We start from the raw sequence: 15,965 nt of genomic DNA, 5'->3' as shown, positions 1-15,965 counted from the left end.
GCCAAGAGAGGAGATCGAGGGAAAAAAAGTCACGTATGTATAATATAATATAATAATTTCTTTCTTTATCTCCTCTCTCGGCGTACAAAATATATATCGAATATTATAATGGAATATAAATATCAACTATTAATTGACTTTTGCAATCAATAAATTCTTTTTAGTTTTAGTTGAACATCTTGACATCCCGAACAGCCTGATAATATTCTACCTGAAAATAATCAAAATTTATACTGTACTGAAAATAAAGCTTTATATTTTTTTCTTTTTTTTTTCTACAAAAATTTCATCGATAACAGCACGCAATTGTACAATTAAATATTATCCCAACTGCAAGAGTCGAAGCATTCTCCGTCGACGTCAAGCAGCTCTTTGAAATCGTTTGAAACAGAGGCTTTTGGACTCGCGTGTTCTTTTTGTTCTTTATTGTTTTCTGTAATAGCGAAATCTTCCCATTCCTCGTCAAACTTCAGCTGTGATCCTTTTTCAGATCCTGAGGTTACAGTTAGGTAAGAAGTTATATCTTGTTGTGTTTTCGGCTGCTTTGCAATATCAACGTTATCTATCGAAAAACTTTGTTCGAGACCTGCCGCGTTCAGAACGTTCACCTTCTTTTTGATTAATGGCCATATATGATCATCCGCGGTATTTTCTGCCACTAAGTACTGAATTATGACGGTATTGTTTTGTCCGATTCTGTACACTCTGTCTTCCGCCTGGCATAAGATCTACAAACAGTTTTACAGTATAATAAATGGTGTACATAACATAATCAGATCATTCTCTGTAAATTCTTAGTAAATATTAATTACACCAGGATTCCAAAATAATTCAGTAAAGACCACAAGATGCGCAGCAGTTATCGTAAAGCCCGCGTTCGCGGCAGTGATTGACAGGACCGCTGCCACATAGTCATCGCGTTCTTGAAATTTTTCGATCAATAGTTTTCTTTGCTCCGAATTAGTTTTGCCGTCGATTCTTATATATCTGAAAATTACGACATTTGCAATATACGATCGTAATAGCGATAGTCGTAAAAATTTACCGTGTTTTCGTAGATTCAGCAACTTCACAAATGGCATCCAAAATATTGTGATGATGAGCGTACAAAAGGCATTTTGTCTTATTTTCAAATAAATTCTTGACATAATTGCTGCAATGTTAATTTCAAGTTAATTAAAATTAAAATAAAAAAATTAATTCGTTAAGAAGTATAAGTGCACTATATTACATACCATACCGCTTTTTGTCTTGCAAAACTGGACTCTACATAATATTGTAACAAAGCATTATGTTTTTCTAAACCCGATATATTTTTTTGCATTTGCTTTGACATCTCCTTCATTTGTTTGCCAGCTTTGATCAGATCTGGATCTAAAATAATCACTTGTCTAAAACATACAAATAAATCAAATAAGTATATATTTCGATTCAAGCTTTTTACGTTCAATAAAAATTTTCTATTAAAACCTTAATTTGGGTGGCAATTGATTTAAAACATCAGATTTTAATCTCCTAATCATGCAGTTACATCTCAATAACAATTGCAATTCATGCATATTTGAAAAGCCATTAAAATCCCAACCAAATGCATTCTTTTGTCCTGCACAATATCGTACACCGTAGTCTTCGAACCTACAAAATAATATCTCTAAAATATATGCGTATTTATATAAATAATACAAGTGTATAAAATATATATTGCTCTTCTATTACCTCATAAAACGTGGTATAACGAGGTTAATTTGAGAATACAATTCAATTGGTCTCGATAAAGCTGGAGTGCCTGTGAGTAATACAATATGACGTGCGTGAGAGCATATTCGTTGAACAGCTTGAAACCTCGCAGTTTTATTGCTCTTCAAAACATGAGATTCATCCTATAATATTCGTAAAATATAATAAGATCGGCAATATTAATTTTTAGTTCATAAAAAATTGTGTGTACCAGAATAATAAATCCATAAAAATGTTTCTCGAAAACATCTACTGCTCGTACTAATAAGTCGTATGATACTATGGTGATTTTGTCATCTGTAATGTAATCTTTTGCATTTGCAAAATGGTGAATATATTGTGTAGGCACAGATGGTAAAAACTGGTAAATTGCTTCAGTCCATTGAAACCTACGCAAAGCATATTTTTAATATTGAAACGTTTACTATGTCAATTGCAATAGACTTACTTGACTGATGAAGGAGCTACAATTAGAAGCGGCCAGTTTTCTTTGAAATAATGTGCTATGCCTAATGCTTGTATAGTTTTTCCTAAACCCATGTCATCCGCAATCATACAACGACCTCCTTTCAATATTCCATAACTAGATGAAATTAAAGTACATTAATAAAACTATATACTCAAAATATGCATACATCAAAAATTGATATAAAACATAAATTTACTTAATTCCATCTCGCTGAAATGGCATTATAATATCCGTTAACTTCTTATCAACTTTTGATAAATCTTGTTCTGGTATTTGCTTGCTAGAGTTTAAATTTTTCTTGAATATCTAAAAGACAATAAATTTGATAACAAATGTTTTAAAATGTGATTACAATTATGTACTTAATCTATTTTTATTTTATATTTAATTACCTGAAGGACAGACTCTGGTATTTTTGTCAAAGTTAATGCACATTCATTAGATACTAATTTCTGTATTAAATTGTTATAATCATTGATGTGGAAGTTCCATATTCTAGATTTTGCATCTGTAAAATTAAATATTAATACATATTACAAATATTTGTAATATAATAACATGAATTAATTTTATAATTACCATATATTCTGCTAGGAATTGACTTAAATATTTCAATAATTGCAGGTACAAATGAAGAAGTTTCTAATGCAAATCTGTCATCACTGATCATGTAACATTTTCCTGTTACAGATGATGGTTTACTAAAAAAATTTCTGGGTGATATAGGATTGAAACGATTATTTGATTTATTATCCTTGTGTTGCATAGCACTTCTATTGTTATTTGATTTTGATGATTGAGGAAGTGGACTATTTTTAGTCATAATTTGAGTTTTTAATTGAGCATTTTGTCTTCTTTGCAATGCTAGTAAGCGTTTTTTTTCAATTTCTTCAGGTGTGCATACTTTATCTATAAAAAAAAATATATTTTAATTAGTTTAATATATTGATCCTTATGAATAAAATATTAATTTTAATATAATCCTTACCCATTTTTCTTCTTTTAATGTGCTTTAATAATTAAAAAACAATATATTATTTTCTTTTATGTAGAATATATCAACCTCAACTATTTACAACCTGTAAATAATAATGTGTAAATAATACCAGGTGAGGTTATTTACTGAAAATGCAAAATTACTTTTACTATTAGTACAATAATGCATTATATATATTCATTTAAGTCAAAATGATAAAAGGCAAACGGTAAGCTTCTCAATTTTTCGGTTAAAAAAATTAAACTATCAAATTTTCACATACCATTTTTCAAGATGTAAACAAGTTAGCTTCTCGTGGCTTTGTACACTTGTAAGCATGGAAGAACGCGCGCAAATCTATTCATTCAAATTAGATTTTTTCTTTTTAAAGATAAAATTATTTTTTTTATTTCAATACAAACTTATTACGCACGACGTAACTGTTGCATTATTAATTGTGTAATTTATATTTTAGAGTCGTGACGTATTCCTAAAAAATAAAACATCTGACTTGGCATCGGTTTCCTTCCATCACTATCTCGATAACCTCGATTAACTTGTTTTGCCGAGACGATCGGCTCCCATCAGTACGGCAAATTTTCCATAGTATAACCCTATGACCAATGCCAAATCAGATGTTTCATTTTTTTGTAATCACAACTCAAATTTAATCAGACGAATTATCGCACGTCAGTATATATTTTAAAACAATTTTTTTTGTTACTGGTTATTATAAACGATATTTTTAGTAAATAGAACTTGACGAGGGAATTAATATTTCGAACATTTGACGTGAAATTGATAACTTCTCGCGGCGTATGCGCATTTTATGAGTGCCGTAAAGTGGGAAATTGTCAACCGATGACTTCGTTCCAAGGCCATGGGCACTGTTAGTTGTTACCTTCGTTCGTTCGTTTTCTAACATCATATTCAAGGTAATTCACACGACAATTTATTACCCTCGCCTACAGTGGTCTTATCACTGTGTTACAAAGAAAACGCTTTATTGCAGGTTAAGTAATCCATTCTGTGCCCGGCGTATGAAAGTTGCGATACTGGATGACCGTGTAATTTAATTACGTTTAGCTGTTGCGCCAAAGGAAATGCTGACAATGTTAATAAATGTCGCTGTATTAGCTTAAAAGAATTTGTTATATTACAATCGAAATTTCAGGTGTTAGTCATGTCAATGTCTACAGAGGAAGCACATGTTGTATCATGTATGTGATCATATAATGTACACATTAGGTATAATAATTAGTATTTTCGAGATATATATTAGTGTATTGTTTCAGCAAAATCACATGAGTTTGTTGTTCCAAAAAAATGTGTCAAGACACCAGGAGATCTAGCACAGTGGCAGAAATCTGAGGCTTACTATGTAAGACATAGAGTTATTTATCTTTTTAATTATATATTTATTTTAACTATTTCACTGTACATTTTTATATTATTTGCAGGAATACTTGGGATTTATTTTGGCCTTAAATGGCACTGTTCAGGGAAATGCCTTGGATGCTCAGTGTCCACAGTCACAGATAATAAGCAATGTTATACAGATGTTGAACAAATTTGATGAATGGATAACAGAAATTCCACCCACAGAACAGCCACAGAGATTTGGTAATAAGTCATTTCGCATATGGCACGAAAGACTGCAGCAAGTATGTCACTGATACTTTCAAAATACTTGTAAAGTATAAAAATTATTATTAAAACTTGTTAAAAATTTAATTTGTACTTTTTTTTTATAGAATGGTGTAGAGGAATTGAAACAAGTATTGCCAGAAGATTTGCATCGTGCAATCTTAGAAATAGTACAGTATTTGTATGAGAGTTTTGGGAATCCAACTCGTATTGATTATGGAACAGGTCATGAAATGGCTTTCTTGATGTTTCTTTGCTGTATGTTTAAGATAGGCGGGTTTGTGGATAGTGACAAGGTTGCAGTTGTAACAAAAGTGTTTAATAGGTATTTTAATTGTTAATTAAATTTTTATTATCGAAAAAATGTAATTGTTAACTTGATTTTATAGATTAGGTTTTTTTATCCATTAAAATTAATTTAATTATTTAAATAATTGACTTAAAGATATCTAGAATTGGTGCGCAGACTTCAATTGATATACCGCATGGAACCAGCAGGTAGTCACGGTGTTTGGAGTTTGGATGATTATCAATTTGTGCCATTTATATGGGGAAGTGCACAGCTTATTGGTAATTATTACTGCATTTTTTTCAAATACATTATTTATCGATAATATAATGATTATATGATCTTTTTCTATTTATAATATTTGCGATGTTTTATGAAATTTATAATATTAATATTTTATATTTAATATTTTAGGACATCCACGGATAGAACCGCGTCATTTTGTAGATCAAAATATAGTGGAAGCTTACAGCAAGAAATACATGTTTCTTGGCTGCATCGAATTTATCTCAAAGGTATGAAAAGATATTTATAAAAATGTAAAATTTACGCAGCGTACTTTCTTGTAGATATAATTTAATTTATTTCAAGGTACAATCTTTTAAATTTTAATAATAATTACGTTTTGTTAGGTAAAAATAGGGCCTTTCGCCGAACATTCGAATCAGTTGTGGAACGTTAGTGCGGTGTCGTCATGGTCGAAAGTGAATAGTGGTCTTATCAAGATGTATCAAGCGGAGGTAATTTTGGCTTGTGTAACTAACAAAAAAAGTCTCTTTTTTATCATTTTGTATTTTACAGGTATTGGCAAAATTTCCAGTTATCCAACATGTTTTCTTTGGTTCTCTACTACCATTAACTCCAATGCCCCAGCAATGCTCCCGTCCGATCGTTACGCCAAATTACAAAGGCACGCCTATTAATGATAAAAAGCCACCGCCACCAGCGTTGCCGCAATGAAAATTACATAATGAATAATAAATGTTGTTACCCTGAATTATTTTATCATGCTTCCCATATTATCCAATTACACGTTATTACTCTTTGCATCCTTGTTCCGTAATATTGTCAGCATCTTTTAACACATTTCTCTAGTTTTTAGAACTTTATATTGTATATGTTATAAAGTAATAGCATCTTTATATATTTTGTTAAGCTTTAAGCGTTATGATGTCTAATAGAATACTCCAAATTAGAAAATTAAGCCCCAAAAGAATATTTATAATTTTGTAATTATTGATTTATTTAATAAAAATTAAAGATTTTTATTTCATAGAAATAATACCGCAAAAAATACGATATTTTAAAATTTATACTACAAATATTAACTTTTGCGATGGATCAGTAAGTAATTTACTTAAAAAAAAAAAAAAAAAAAAAAAAACGTAGGCTTGAATCAAATATTTTTTATTTCGATAACGTCTCTATGGAAACCGGAAAAGTGGAGTGCTGTACATCTAACCTCACGCGTCACGTATCACGCGGCAAAAAATTGTATACAAATATCACGGAGTTCCGTGAAGATATTGATACTGTTATTAGATAATATCGAACATTCGTAAAAGTGTTATACATAATTTTATTGCGATGATTAGGACATTGGTTTTAACGTTACTTTTGATAAATTTTTACATCGCACGCTGCCAAGACGTCGACGTCGATGCGAATGGTTACATTGTTTACTGCCCTTGCATGGGTAAAATCACGACGTTTATCATACTTGCGACATTTTTCGATGCGTCACATTAAGAGAGCTCTGTGATTTTTTATTTCAGGACGCTTTGGTAATCAAGCAGATCACTTTCTAGGAGTTCTAGGGTTTGCCAAGGCTTTGAATCGTACTTTGGTTTTACCACCATGGGTGGAATATCGCACGGGAGAGACGAGATCTGTAAGGACAGAATCTATGGCGTAACGTCATTTGCACGTTTTGCGTAATACACGTCGAATATACAATTTTGTTTTCAGATACAAGTGCCATTTGATACATACTTCAATATTTCCCACGTGCAAAGTTGCCATAAAGCAATATTAATGGAGGATTTTATGAGAGATATCGCGCCGACGATATGGCCACCTGAGAAAAGAATTTGTAAGCCCCAATGCAATTATTTAAAAAAATAAAATATTGAAGCCGTAACGTCGATTTTTTTAAAAGCAAGATGAATTCTACATTCTTTTCCAGCATTTTGTTACGAGGCCCGTGTGGGGACAAACGGAACGTCCTGCAATGCAAAGCAAGGGAATCCATTCGGTCCATTCTGGGACACGTACAATATAGATTTTGTTGACTCAGAATTTTACAAACCGCTCCATTATTACGATGTATATTACGCTCGCACGAGGCAACAGCAGTGGCAGCAACAATATCCACCTGAGATTTGGCCGGTAATGGCGTTTACCGGCGCACCTGCCAGTTTCCCAGTTCAGCTTGTGAACAAGCCTCTGCAGAAATGTCTCAACTGGAACAATGACATTCTAAATAAGGCAAAGGCGTTTATAAAGAAAAAATTGCCACAAGGTGCCTTTGTCGGTATACACTTGCGTAACGGCATCGATTGGGTACATAACATTTGTATATATTTCTATACGAATAATATTAATATTCTATCGAAAATACTAATTTTTTTTTTTTTTTACTCATTATCTTTTTCAGGAACGCGCTTGCGAACATATACCGTCTGCGCCGGATCTTTTTGCTGCCCCCCAGTGCCTTGGTTACCAAAACGAACGTGGTAAAGCAACCCTTTCTATGTGCTTGCCATCGTTCGACGTGGTAATAACTCAATTGAAGCGTGTTATCCGTAATGGTAAAGATGTCAAGTCTGTGTTTGTGGCATCTGACAACGATTACATGCTGGACAAACTCGAAGAAGCTTTGTCGCGTATGGAGGTAAGTTCACTCGCTCGTCATATCGCGCGATCAGTTATTGCTAATGTTATCGCTTGCACATAGATATCGGTATCCCGGCAGGAGCCGCCAGTATCCGCGCACTTGGATCTGGCAATTCTTGGAAGGTCCAATTATTTCATAGGAAATTGCATTTCATCTTTTACCGCTTTCGTAGCTAGAGAAAGAGAGGTCAAAGGGTACCCGACGTACTTCTGGGGTTATCCTCCTAGAACCAGAACGGAACTGTGATATTACAATTTGTAAAATATTCTTTGCCAAATACGCATAATCATCATCAGTTTTTGATATTTTTTTATATTTATATATTGAATTAAGTAATTGCATAATGAGATTAACGTTATATATAATTTATTATGAGAAAACAATACTGTGACGTGTACAGAGCAGACTGAATTAAGAAACGTATAGCCTGCAAAATATCGTTTTTTCCAAATATATGTTTCATAATAAAAAGTTTATACGAAAATCTTTGCTTAATTCAGTACTTTCGAATTTCGTTTCGTTTGCAATATAAAAATATTAATCTCTATATTTTTTCATTACCCGTTACCGTAAAATAAAGTTTTTATATGTTTATGCACTTCCTACATCTCGCATATCGCACAATGTCTGTTTTAAAACGCGAGCAAAATTTTTCGTGTTAGTGTCGCTGGACGATTTAAACGACGAACAAGCGAATAGGATATCCTTCGGTCGTGGATTGTAGCAACAGCCGTAACCGTCGGGAACCACAGGTCCATAGCACATAAATGACGCTGATTTATATGGCACCTTTAAATCAGACATATATCGATTAGCACAAATCAACTTCTTGTTACATTGTTCTTTAGTTTCCCCAAGGATTTCTTTTAAGAGCCAACTTTTAATTACCTGACTTGACGTTAAATTGAAATATGTACTTTTCGTATAACCAACATCCTTGTACAATTCTGGAAGTTCTATTCCTTCACTTTTCGCTATCATTTTTAAACCGAATAAATGTCGATCGACACCTTGACCTGTCGCAGCCTGCGTAAAAAAAACAGTTAATTCTGAATTAAAACGTCAGAAAATTAACAAAATTGTGATTAAAATAAATCTTACTTGTGCGGCATATGTTTTATGAGCATTTATAGCTCTAATCATCATTTCCTTCTTCTGCTGCTTACTTTTGCATTCTCCAGAAAGCATTATTTTTGCAAATTCGACGGACTCGGTGCTTGTAGATCTAATGCATTCGGTTCTGGCGTTTATAAATCTTCGTAATGCCGCACTTTCATAATGAGCTGGTGGTTTTTTTCGTAAATTATAGAACGTGACTTGCATCGCAATTTGAATAAAACTGTCCGGACTCAAATTAATTGCTTTTATACCATCCGCGCCGAATTCGTCGAACGTAAAGCATTCCATATCTATGTCGTTTGAAAGTCTGAAAAATTATATTTTTATAATATAAAATATTTCCATAATCGTAAAGAAACAGTTAACTTACTTATCTACGGCATCAGTAGCTACTTCGATCGCACAGTCTATAACATTGTTAGTTTCAAACTTTAGCAGTTCCGGCCTTGGAAAATCTGCAGGCCTTTCATCTCTCGCGCTATTTTCTCTCGCTGCTCTGAGAACAAAATTAAATTTTTTTTTAATTTGCTTTCCATAAAATAAATGATTTATGTAGTAATAATTATTTACATATATTTTAATACATAATCGTGAAGAACAGCAACGGGAACTCCTTCGCACGGGCTGTGCTCGTATTCCATGCCAATGTAACCATCGGCGGATACTACGTACTGTAAAGATAATTTAAAATTAAATTATTTCAGTGATTTATTTGTAACAGATATCGCTTAAAAAAATATTTTACCTGCACGGTTTTATCATGCCACCTGTTACCAGCATTTGTATGGCTGCTGTAGCCTGTCATGGTTTGAACCGCTCTAACTGAAGCGTTGTTCTTATTTTTAAAAGCGTCTTTAGGCATGTCTTTATCGAGGCACAGTATAAACAAGGAAGTTTCTATATCTCTGATTATATTCCTATTGTTACCCAATTCTGCAAATTGCAAAATAACAGTTTGTAGTTGATTATAAAAATTGCACAAAATTGTGCAGTTAAAAAAAAAACGGAATATAAATAGTAGAAAGGAAAAGAAAAGACAAAAAAAAAAAAAAGAAACCTAAAAGTACGCCGTAATCCTTCGCCCAAGTGTCTCTGTCATTCCCAGTTAAAATTCCTACGGGCTTTCCTTGCACAGACGAACGATCTGCAATATCTTTTATGGCAGCCACGAGCTTGCCCTCACTTAAAATGCCATTTTTATCGACAACGCAAAGTTTAAAGAACTGTAATATAGACAGAATGTATCTAAGTACATCGTTTCATCAAATTGATTAATACTCACATTATTATTGTTTACGATTATTATGTGCTTGGCTTCGTCTGTGTGCAATAATTTATCGACTGTTTTATTAGGCCGTCTGTGCGTACCGAGTATCATGCCGTAAGGCTGCATGTCGAGTGGATCATTGCGAGCCATTTCTTGTTTTATCTTTCCACTGCAATGTAGATGAATTATTTTTCGCAAGTTATTGCGGACGAATATCACAAAAAATATATTTTTTTTTAATTGAAATAACAAAATTCACCTTTTAATCATTTCATTATAATTGCATACTGCGGCAACGAGACGCCCTGCGTACACATAAAGATCATCTGGTCTATGAAAAGTGACTGGTGGTCCGATAGTTCCAGGACTAGAGTGGACGATCACGGGTATACGGTATCCCAAGTACGCAACTTCCAGCCACCATTCTTTCATCTAAAATAAGTAGTCGGTTTAGATTATTCGTCCAGCTGTCCTTTGAAAAAGTGCACAGATGTGACAAGTGTACCCAGTTGTCAGTATTTTCATATCTTTCCAATAATTTGGCGTGCAGTTTAGGTCCCGCGCCTGTATGGCTTATAAATTCAGCAACAATTTTCTCTGTGTTTTTATATTCGCTGTCGTTCAATAACGGCTTCAGGGATCTGAAATTAATGAATTTTAGAGTAATACTCGAAAGTGATCAACAAGTGATAGGAAAAAAAGAAAAAAAAAACGCACGTGTGCTACATACCTCAAGTAGCGTTCGGCAGTTTGCTTGAGATCGGGAACAGGCTGCTTTGGAATCGGTTGGCTGTTTAAATTCAATGTTGTTATGGACGCTCTTTGAAGAACAGACGGTGTTCTAAGCAATCCGTTGTGAACCTGTGGACGAAATCGATTTTACTAAAAAAAAACCTCTGGGAAATATACACGCAATATATACACAAATGTGCACACTTACTGCATATTTGGACACGTTCGAGAATACTTTGTACATAGCTGGTTTCTCCAGAGAACTCGAGACTGATCCCACTGCACGGCTAAAGAACATAAAAGACGTCGTTGACATTTCGAAAACAAGTGATAACGCAGACGAACATTATCATGGAGGTACTTGACAAAGCTCACTGTCTAGCGGTCTAAATGTCAAAAGTTATGTGACTGTCCGTGTCATATGTCGTACGTAACATGCGCTAGACGTGCACATTACGCATAATCGCCGAGGATAAGTGATCTGTGTGACAGTGGTCGATCGCATCGCCAAAGTATATTGCTATAAATTGCCATTAATTATGTCATGGACATTGGACCGGCCAATTGCAGCGGTGGAGAAGCGCTTGCGACTGGGCTCATCCTGTCGCCGAAATGAAGAGTGTTTTAACAATACATACACGTCCATATGGCGAAGATCCTGGTGCCGTGGTGCCAGGTAAAAGGAGCAAACGAACTGGTCGAGACTGGTCAAAGCTTTGGATTCAACAACTCTCTTATCTTTGCACATACGTCACATACGTCATATTAATCAGATTCCACAGTTTGATAAAAAAAAAAAAAAAATATACCGAAGTGGAGGACGACTCCAAATTTCAGCGATTATTAGCGACTTGAAGCGCAATCGGCAAAATTAATATGTACGAGAACCAAACCGGTTGATATTTTATTTACTCGTTTCGTCAGAGTGGCGACATCGAACGACCAAACGTGGCTGTGATATTTTAGTAAGATTCACCGTAGATACCTGCGAAACGCGAAATAATAAGTAAGAGTAATAAAAATTATTCGAAAGACAAATGTAACGCGACGTTACCGCAAATCTTTGGAATCCCCCCCCCCTCCCTCCTGAACCCGCAACAGTTAACAGAAAAACTTTGACGGTTGGGTCGCTGAGGTTGGAGGTTGGGAGCCGTTAGAGTGTCGTGCGTCCGTTCCAAGGTTCAATGTTTCAAGCGTTTGAGGGGGAAATGGGGAATCACCAAGACAGTGTTCTTTCTCCGCGAACGGTGTGATACAACGGCTTCTTCAAATGTTAACGCGCACTGGCAGTCAATTTTCGCCGAGGGTGGTCGAGGCAAGGGTATTCGAAGTGTATTTGCGGCTGCGAAAATGTAAAGAGGTTACCTAACCTTTCCTCGCCGAGCTCATCCTCGACAGGACAGGCGACAGGGAGCTCATCGAGGAAAAAAAGCGAAGCGCGAGATTCGTGAGGACGACGTTAAAAGTAAGAGCGTTTTGAGGACGCGAGGCCATCTGCGACCGTCGACTCGGTTCCGACGACGTGCCGCACACGATGAACGACGTCGAGAACGCGGAGAACGATCCGTTCGGGTCGAAGTATGCGCTGCTGGTCGCCTTTAAGACGATGAAGGAACGTTGCCAGCAGCTGCAGACGCGACTGGCGGCCGTGGAGGAGGAGAACATGTGCCTGAGGCTCGAGTGCGGCAAGGACATGTCCACGGCTGTCGTCAGGGTCGACAAAAGCGACAAGTCTGCTCTCCAAGCTTTACAGGTTCGTGAAATCGAATCGTGAGGCATTCAACGTGTATTCAATTACTTGGTCTAACATATTTTTCATTTGCATTTCAATTTTATTTGCAGGAAAAAGTAGAGGAGCTGACGAAACAAAAGTCTCAGCTGTCGCATCACGTTTTCATGGTAGCCACGGAAAATCGTCAGTTGTGGAACAGATTGACGCGACTGACGAAAACTAACAAGTCTTTAGGTAGTCAGTTGACCCAAATCTCGGACACGCTTAAACAGCACCCTGTCACACAGCCGTCTGACATTATCTCGTACAATTTCCGTGATGTGTCTAATCCGGATAAACAGGGTGCTAATAAGACATACTTACTAGCTACAGATAGTTAGTATCGATTTGATAGCCGCTATTCTTTCGTGAGTCAATTAACAAATTTATTCTTTCAGGTGAAAGGGAACAGAGCTTGGAAGAAATATCTCTTCGATTAATAAATAGTATCATGCTAGAAAAGTCTGATCTCGAACAGCAATGCGCGGAGGTAAAAGAAAAAAAAAAAGAATTTTTAATTGTTGACTGGTTTTTATTTAACGTTTATTTCGCACAGATGATGGAGTTGCATAATAATTCTGAATTAAATTTACAAAACGTCGGTTTCACGTATCCAGAGGATTCCGACACAGATTCGCTCGAGCAACTGAAACAGCACGAAATTAGGCTGTCGCAAACTAAAGATGCCTTACTTGCGCAACAAATTAGGTTAAAGAAGGCTTTACAGAATCTTAAAAAAATGAAAAAAGGTGAGCTTCGGGCATATGTAATTAAAATTTAATTCGTTGTTTTAGTATTTTTTTCATTCTGTTAATTTCATATATATTTATTTGTAATTCCGTATATAATTTTTTCCAGGGATAATATGCAATAGTTGTCGAAAGAATGCAAATAAAAAGATGTGCCAAACGGGTACACAATTCGATTCCGACGATAGTTTCAAAGAACATGGAGCTACTCAAACTAGTCTCACAACTCCTAGTATTTCTATGGAAAAACGTTCTAATTTGAACGACACGAACATAGCTATCAATACATGTCCATTGTGCGGGACTGTTTACGGAAACTCCATATCGTTTGCCGAGTTTCACGAACATGTCTTAAGTCATTTTACTAAAGAGGTGTCCAAGGAAGATTTCAAGCTTGTACATTGATCTTGTTATCAAAACCAAGCATAATCCTACTGCACGTAAAATTTTTCTCAGTCAATGTGTATAAGAAAAATTTATGGTGGTTGGGAATATAGATTATTAAAAGAGATTAAACATACAAATTAGATATAAACGACACAACACTCTGTGTTGCTCAAGTATTTATTTTTATATCGATAAGCGCAAGCATAAAATTTAAGATATTTATCTATATCGACGAATGTATTTCAATTGTTGAAAACTACAAAAAACATTAAAGTCTTATTTCAAGTGCACTTTACGCAAGATAAGGTGGTTTAACGTCTTTTTTATCGGACGGTTCCTGCGACGTTGGCTGCAGTAAATTTTGATGAAACCACGAAGGCCTTTTCTTTGGCAATTCGACTATTCTTTGTTTCTATAATTAAAGATAAATTAGATCTGCATTTATATAAAAACAAGTATTTATACATCATACATATACATATATTTGTAATACCTTCCAAAAGTTGTCTGTTTTAGAATCTTTTTCGCCATCGTACAATACGATTACGTTTTCCTCTACAGGACTTAAGCCCAATTCTTTCTGGATAGCATCTTGCATTTCTTTAGTTTCAAGCTTTACTTTTTCATAACAATGTCCTACATGAAAAATAAGTATATATACATAAATTATTATAAGTTTCTGCTATTTATTCTTATATTCAAACGGAAATTTAAACTTTTATATTAATTTCTCGATATGTAATTATATTATTGATAAAATTTACCACACAGATGATTAGCTTCGTAATTGTGACCACAGTTCACACATATTAGTATATTAGTTTTTGCAACTGGTGGCTTCCACACATATTTTTCTATTCCGTATCTTCTCATATGTCTTTTTTCTAAACTACGTCGACTTTTCGGTACCCCCCATAAAATGCTATTCTCTAAAATTTCTTTTAAAGAATAACCACCGGGACTTGTCGATCTCGATTGATATGGGAAACTGTTGCAGTCAATCGCGCATAGCGCTCCTGCAACAAAAGATTTAAAAGCTCCATTAAATTAAAATAAATTTACATTAATAAAATTTGTTTCCATTAGATTCATTCAAGTCTTTTTGCATATAAAGTTGATTATTTTCCAGCGCGTTGAATTGAGGTTAGGCGACATAAAAAAAAAACGTGTATAACCGGGACCATTCGTAGTCTAGTAATCTTTAAAACGTAATTAAAATGTGCGCGCGCGTGTGTGTTAATTATAATTACCTGGAGGAAAACCACGGCCGAAGATAGTTTGAAAAGCTAGCTCAAGCTTTTGAAAGATTAAACTTAACCTGTTCATCATGCCTGTTCACGAGTCTAACACACAACGATGTGATCCTACTGATATCGATCCCAGGTAATCTTTCCAGTTTCTTGCAAAGCTCTGAGGATAATGAAAACCTGATATTATTGACGCGACAGAAATTCTTCGATATTTCACGTCATGATCGATAATTAATTAAAATTTCATCATTACTTTAATTGTTATAAGAAACATTTAAATTTTCATTGAAAAGCAGATATGGCATTTGATGCGGCGACGGCGGCTGGCGTACGTGACTTCCTTCATCTTGACCGCGGAGTGCGGGGAGGTGTAGTAAGCCGCGTTCCCTCTCAGTCCTCTGTAACGGGTGCTCTGCAACATATCTACGCGCGCGTTTCGTGTGAGATTCGACGCACACCACGTTAAGATCACGTACGCTAGCCGCCTCGCAGCATTACGAACACTATTCCTGACAATAAGCGCACATGCAACTGCCAGTATTAAATTGTTATTATTACAAAATCATTCTCTTCGTTGACAATCCGCGCGACAATCGAGCGCGAGTGGTAACAGTGGTGCAGTTTCAAATATAATATAAAAAGAAGAATTAAATGAAGAAAATATCCGGTACCGTCG

The 15,965-nt window shown here is 35.0% G+C and overlaps 6 protein-coding genes across 12 annotated transcripts; 3 read left to right on the top strand and 3 right to left on the bottom strand.

The window, feature by feature from the left end:
• Window positions 1-45: 45 nt before the first annotated feature.
• Marcal1 (SWI/SNF-related matrix-associated actin-dependent regulator of chromatin subfamily A-like protein 1) lies at window positions 46-4,189 on the bottom strand. 2 transcript variants are annotated; one of them, XM_070669801.1, is made up of 14 exons: window positions 4,084-4,189; window positions 3,466-3,539; window positions 3,195-3,285; window positions 2,786-3,115; window positions 2,599-2,714; window positions 2,403-2,512; window positions 2,186-2,320; window positions 1,949-2,126; window positions 1,717-1,880; window positions 1,471-1,635; window positions 1,236-1,391; window positions 1,046-1,153; window positions 813-987; window positions 46-728 (listed from the first exon to the last, which is right to left on the bottom strand). In XM_070669801.1, the coding sequence occupies exons 3-14, from the start codon at window positions 3,196-3,198 to the stop codon at window positions 315-317; spliced, it is 2,055 nt and encodes a 684-aa protein (XP_070525902.1). In that variant the 5' UTR covers window positions 3,199-3,285; window positions 3,466-3,539; window positions 4,084-4,189; the 3' UTR covers window positions 46-314. The 2 variants fall into 2 exon arrangements, with proteins under 2 accessions (XP_070525902.1, XP_070525903.1); XM_070669802.1 differs by lacking the exon at window positions 4,084-4,189 and having other exon boundaries at window positions 3,195-3,328; window positions 3,466-3,847.
• Window positions 3,980-6,115, top strand: LOC139110203 (serine/threonine-protein phosphatase 2A activator). The gene is made up of 9 exons (XM_070669835.1): window positions 3,980-4,117; window positions 4,195-4,402; window positions 4,478-4,563; window positions 4,643-4,846; window positions 4,937-5,154; window positions 5,275-5,399; window positions 5,533-5,633; window positions 5,751-5,858; window positions 5,920-6,115. Exons 2-9 carry the CDS (start codon window positions 4,366-4,368, stop codon window positions 6,076-6,078), a joined length of 1,038 nt encoding a protein of 345 aa, XP_070525936.1. The 5' UTR covers window positions 3,980-4,117; window positions 4,195-4,365; the 3' UTR covers window positions 6,079-6,115.
• A 333-nt stretch (window positions 6,116-6,448) lies between these two features.
• O-fut1 (O-fucosyltransferase 1) lies at window positions 6,449-8,488 on the top strand. The gene is made up of 6 exons (XM_070669825.1): window positions 6,449-6,814; window positions 6,894-7,009; window positions 7,087-7,210; window positions 7,304-7,680; window positions 7,775-8,011; window positions 8,075-8,488. The coding sequence occupies exons 1-6, from the start codon at window positions 6,706-6,708 to the stop codon at window positions 8,258-8,260; spliced, it is 1,149 nt and encodes a 382-aa protein (XP_070525926.1). The 5' UTR covers window positions 6,449-6,705; the 3' UTR covers window positions 8,261-8,488.
• Window positions 8,364-12,276, bottom strand: LOC139110184 (carnitine O-acetyltransferase-like). Of its 4 annotated transcripts, XM_070669809.1 has the most exons (14): window positions 12,187-12,276; window positions 11,942-12,117; window positions 11,341-11,419; window positions 11,131-11,261; window positions 10,906-11,041; window positions 10,660-10,832; window positions 10,416-10,569; window positions 10,191-10,356; window positions 9,879-10,066; window positions 9,704-9,804; window positions 9,504-9,629; window positions 9,116-9,440; window positions 8,903-9,040; window positions 8,364-8,803 (listed from the first exon to the last, which is right to left on the bottom strand). In XM_070669809.1, exons 3-14 carry the CDS (start codon window positions 11,374-11,376, stop codon window positions 8,606-8,608), a joined length of 1,872 nt encoding a protein of 623 aa, XP_070525910.1. In that variant the 5' UTR covers window positions 11,377-11,419; window positions 11,942-12,117; window positions 12,187-12,276; the 3' UTR covers window positions 8,364-8,605. The 4 variants fall into 4 exon arrangements, with proteins under 4 accessions (XP_070525910.1, XP_070525907.1, XP_070525908.1 ...); XM_070669806.1 differs by lacking the exons at window positions 11,942-12,117; window positions 12,187-12,276 and adding an exon at window positions 11,771-11,930; XM_070669807.1 differs by lacking the exons at window positions 11,942-12,117; window positions 12,187-12,276 and adding an exon at window positions 11,771-11,905 and having other exon boundaries at window positions 11,341-11,652.
• Spn-f (Protein spindle-F) lies at window positions 12,276-14,344 on the top strand. 3 transcript variants are annotated; one of them, XM_070669832.1, is made up of 5 exons: window positions 12,276-12,885; window positions 12,975-13,206; window positions 13,302-13,393; window positions 13,460-13,652; window positions 13,762-14,344. In XM_070669832.1, the coding sequence occupies exons 1-5, from the start codon at window positions 12,667-12,669 to the stop codon at window positions 14,055-14,057; spliced, it is 1,032 nt and encodes a 343-aa protein (XP_070525933.1). In that variant the 5' UTR covers window positions 12,276-12,666; the 3' UTR covers window positions 14,058-14,344. The 3 variants fall into 3 exon arrangements, with proteins under 3 accessions (XP_070525933.1, XP_070525934.1, XP_070525932.1); XM_070669833.1 differs by having other exon boundaries at window positions 12,278-12,885; window positions 12,975-13,098; XM_070669831.1 differs by having other exon boundaries at window positions 12,279-12,885; window positions 12,975-13,239.
• Window positions 14,199-15,441, bottom strand: Mrpl32 (mitochondrial ribosomal protein L32). The gene is made up of 4 exons (XM_070669842.1): window positions 15,290-15,441; window positions 14,804-15,055; window positions 14,533-14,675; window positions 14,199-14,451 (listed from the first exon to the last, which is right to left on the bottom strand). The coding sequence occupies exons 1-4, from the start codon at window positions 15,366-15,368 to the stop codon at window positions 14,332-14,334; spliced, it is 594 nt and encodes a 197-aa protein (XP_070525943.1). The 5' UTR covers window positions 15,369-15,441; the 3' UTR covers window positions 14,199-14,331.
• Window positions 15,442-15,965: the final 524 nt, after the last annotated feature.

This window comes from Cardiocondyla obscurior, linkage group LG19, assembly GCF_019399895.1.
Source record: "Cardiocondyla obscurior isolate alpha-2009 linkage group LG19, Cobs3.1, whole genome shotgun sequence".
In the NCBI taxonomy this organism is placed as follows: domain Eukaryota; kingdom Metazoa; phylum Arthropoda; class Insecta; order Hymenoptera; family Formicidae; genus Cardiocondyla; species Cardiocondyla obscurior.
Note: the sequence above shows the minus strand (reverse complement) of the source record. Positions and strands in the feature narration are given on the sequence as shown.

Coding starts and splice junctions, on each gene's coding strand:
- LOC139110203 (XM_070669835.1), top strand. CDS start 4,366: ATGTCAATGTCTACAGAGGAAGCACATGTTGTATCAT. Junction 4,564..4,642: donor AGAAATCTGAGGCTTACTAT/GTAAGACATAGA, acceptor TATTATTTGCAG/GAATACTTGGGATTTATTTT. Junction 5,859..5,919: donor TCAAGATGTATCAAGCGGAG/GTAATTTTGGCT, acceptor TGTATTTTACAG/GTATTGGCAAAATTTCCAGT.
- O-fut1 (XM_070669825.1), top strand. CDS start 6,706: ATGATTAGGACATTGGTTTTAACGTTACTTTTGATAAATTTTTACATC. Junction 6,815..6,893: donor TGTTTACTGCCCTTGCATGG/GTAAAATCACGA, acceptor TTTTTATTTCAG/GACGCTTTGGTAATCAAGCA. Junction 7,010..7,086: donor GCACGGGAGAGACGAGATCT/GTAAGGACAGAA, acceptor TTTTGTTTTCAG/ATACAAGTGCCATTTGATAC.
- Marcal1 (XM_070669801.1), bottom strand. Junction 2,321..2,402: donor TTTCAGCGAGATGGAATTAA/GTAAATTTATGT, acceptor AATTTCATCTAG/TTATGGAATATTGAAAGGAG. Junction 729..812: donor AATTATTTTGGAATCCTGGT/GTAATTAATATT, acceptor AACTGTTTGTAG/ATCTTATGCCAGGCGGAAGA.
- Mrpl32 (XM_070669842.1), bottom strand. CDS start 15,368: ATGATGAACAGGTTAAGTTTAATCTTTCAAAAGCTTGAGCTAGCTTTT. Junction 14,676..14,803: donor CGAAGCTAATCATCTGTGTG/GTAAATTTTATC, acceptor TTTTTCATGTAG/GACATTGTTATGAAAAAGTA. Junction 14,452..14,532: donor AAACAGACAACTTTTGGAAG/GTATTACAAATA, acceptor CTTTAATTATAG/AAACAAAGAATAGTCGAATT.
- LOC139110184 (XM_070669806.1), bottom strand. CDS start 11,880: ATGTGCAAAGATAAGAGAGTTGTTGAATCCAAAGCTTTGACCAGTCTC. Junction 10,833..10,905: donor ATGAAAATACTGACAACTGG/GTACACTTGTCA, acceptor TACTTATTTTAG/ATGAAAGAATGGTGGCTGGA. Junction 9,630..9,703: donor GATTATGTATTAAAATATAT/GTAAATAATTAT, acceptor TTTTGTTCTCAG/AGCAGCGAGAGAAAATAGCG.
- Spn-f (XM_070669831.1), top strand. CDS start 12,667: ATGAACGACGTCGAGAACGCGGAGAACGATCCGTTCGGGTCGAAGTAT. Junction 13,240..13,301: donor ATACTTACTAGCTACAGATA/GTTAGTATCGAT, acceptor TTATTCTTTCAG/GTGAAAGGGAACAGAGCTTG. Junction 13,653..13,761: donor TCTTAAAAAAATGAAAAAAG/GTGAGCTTCGGG, acceptor AATTTTTTCCAG/GGATAATATGCAATAGTTGT.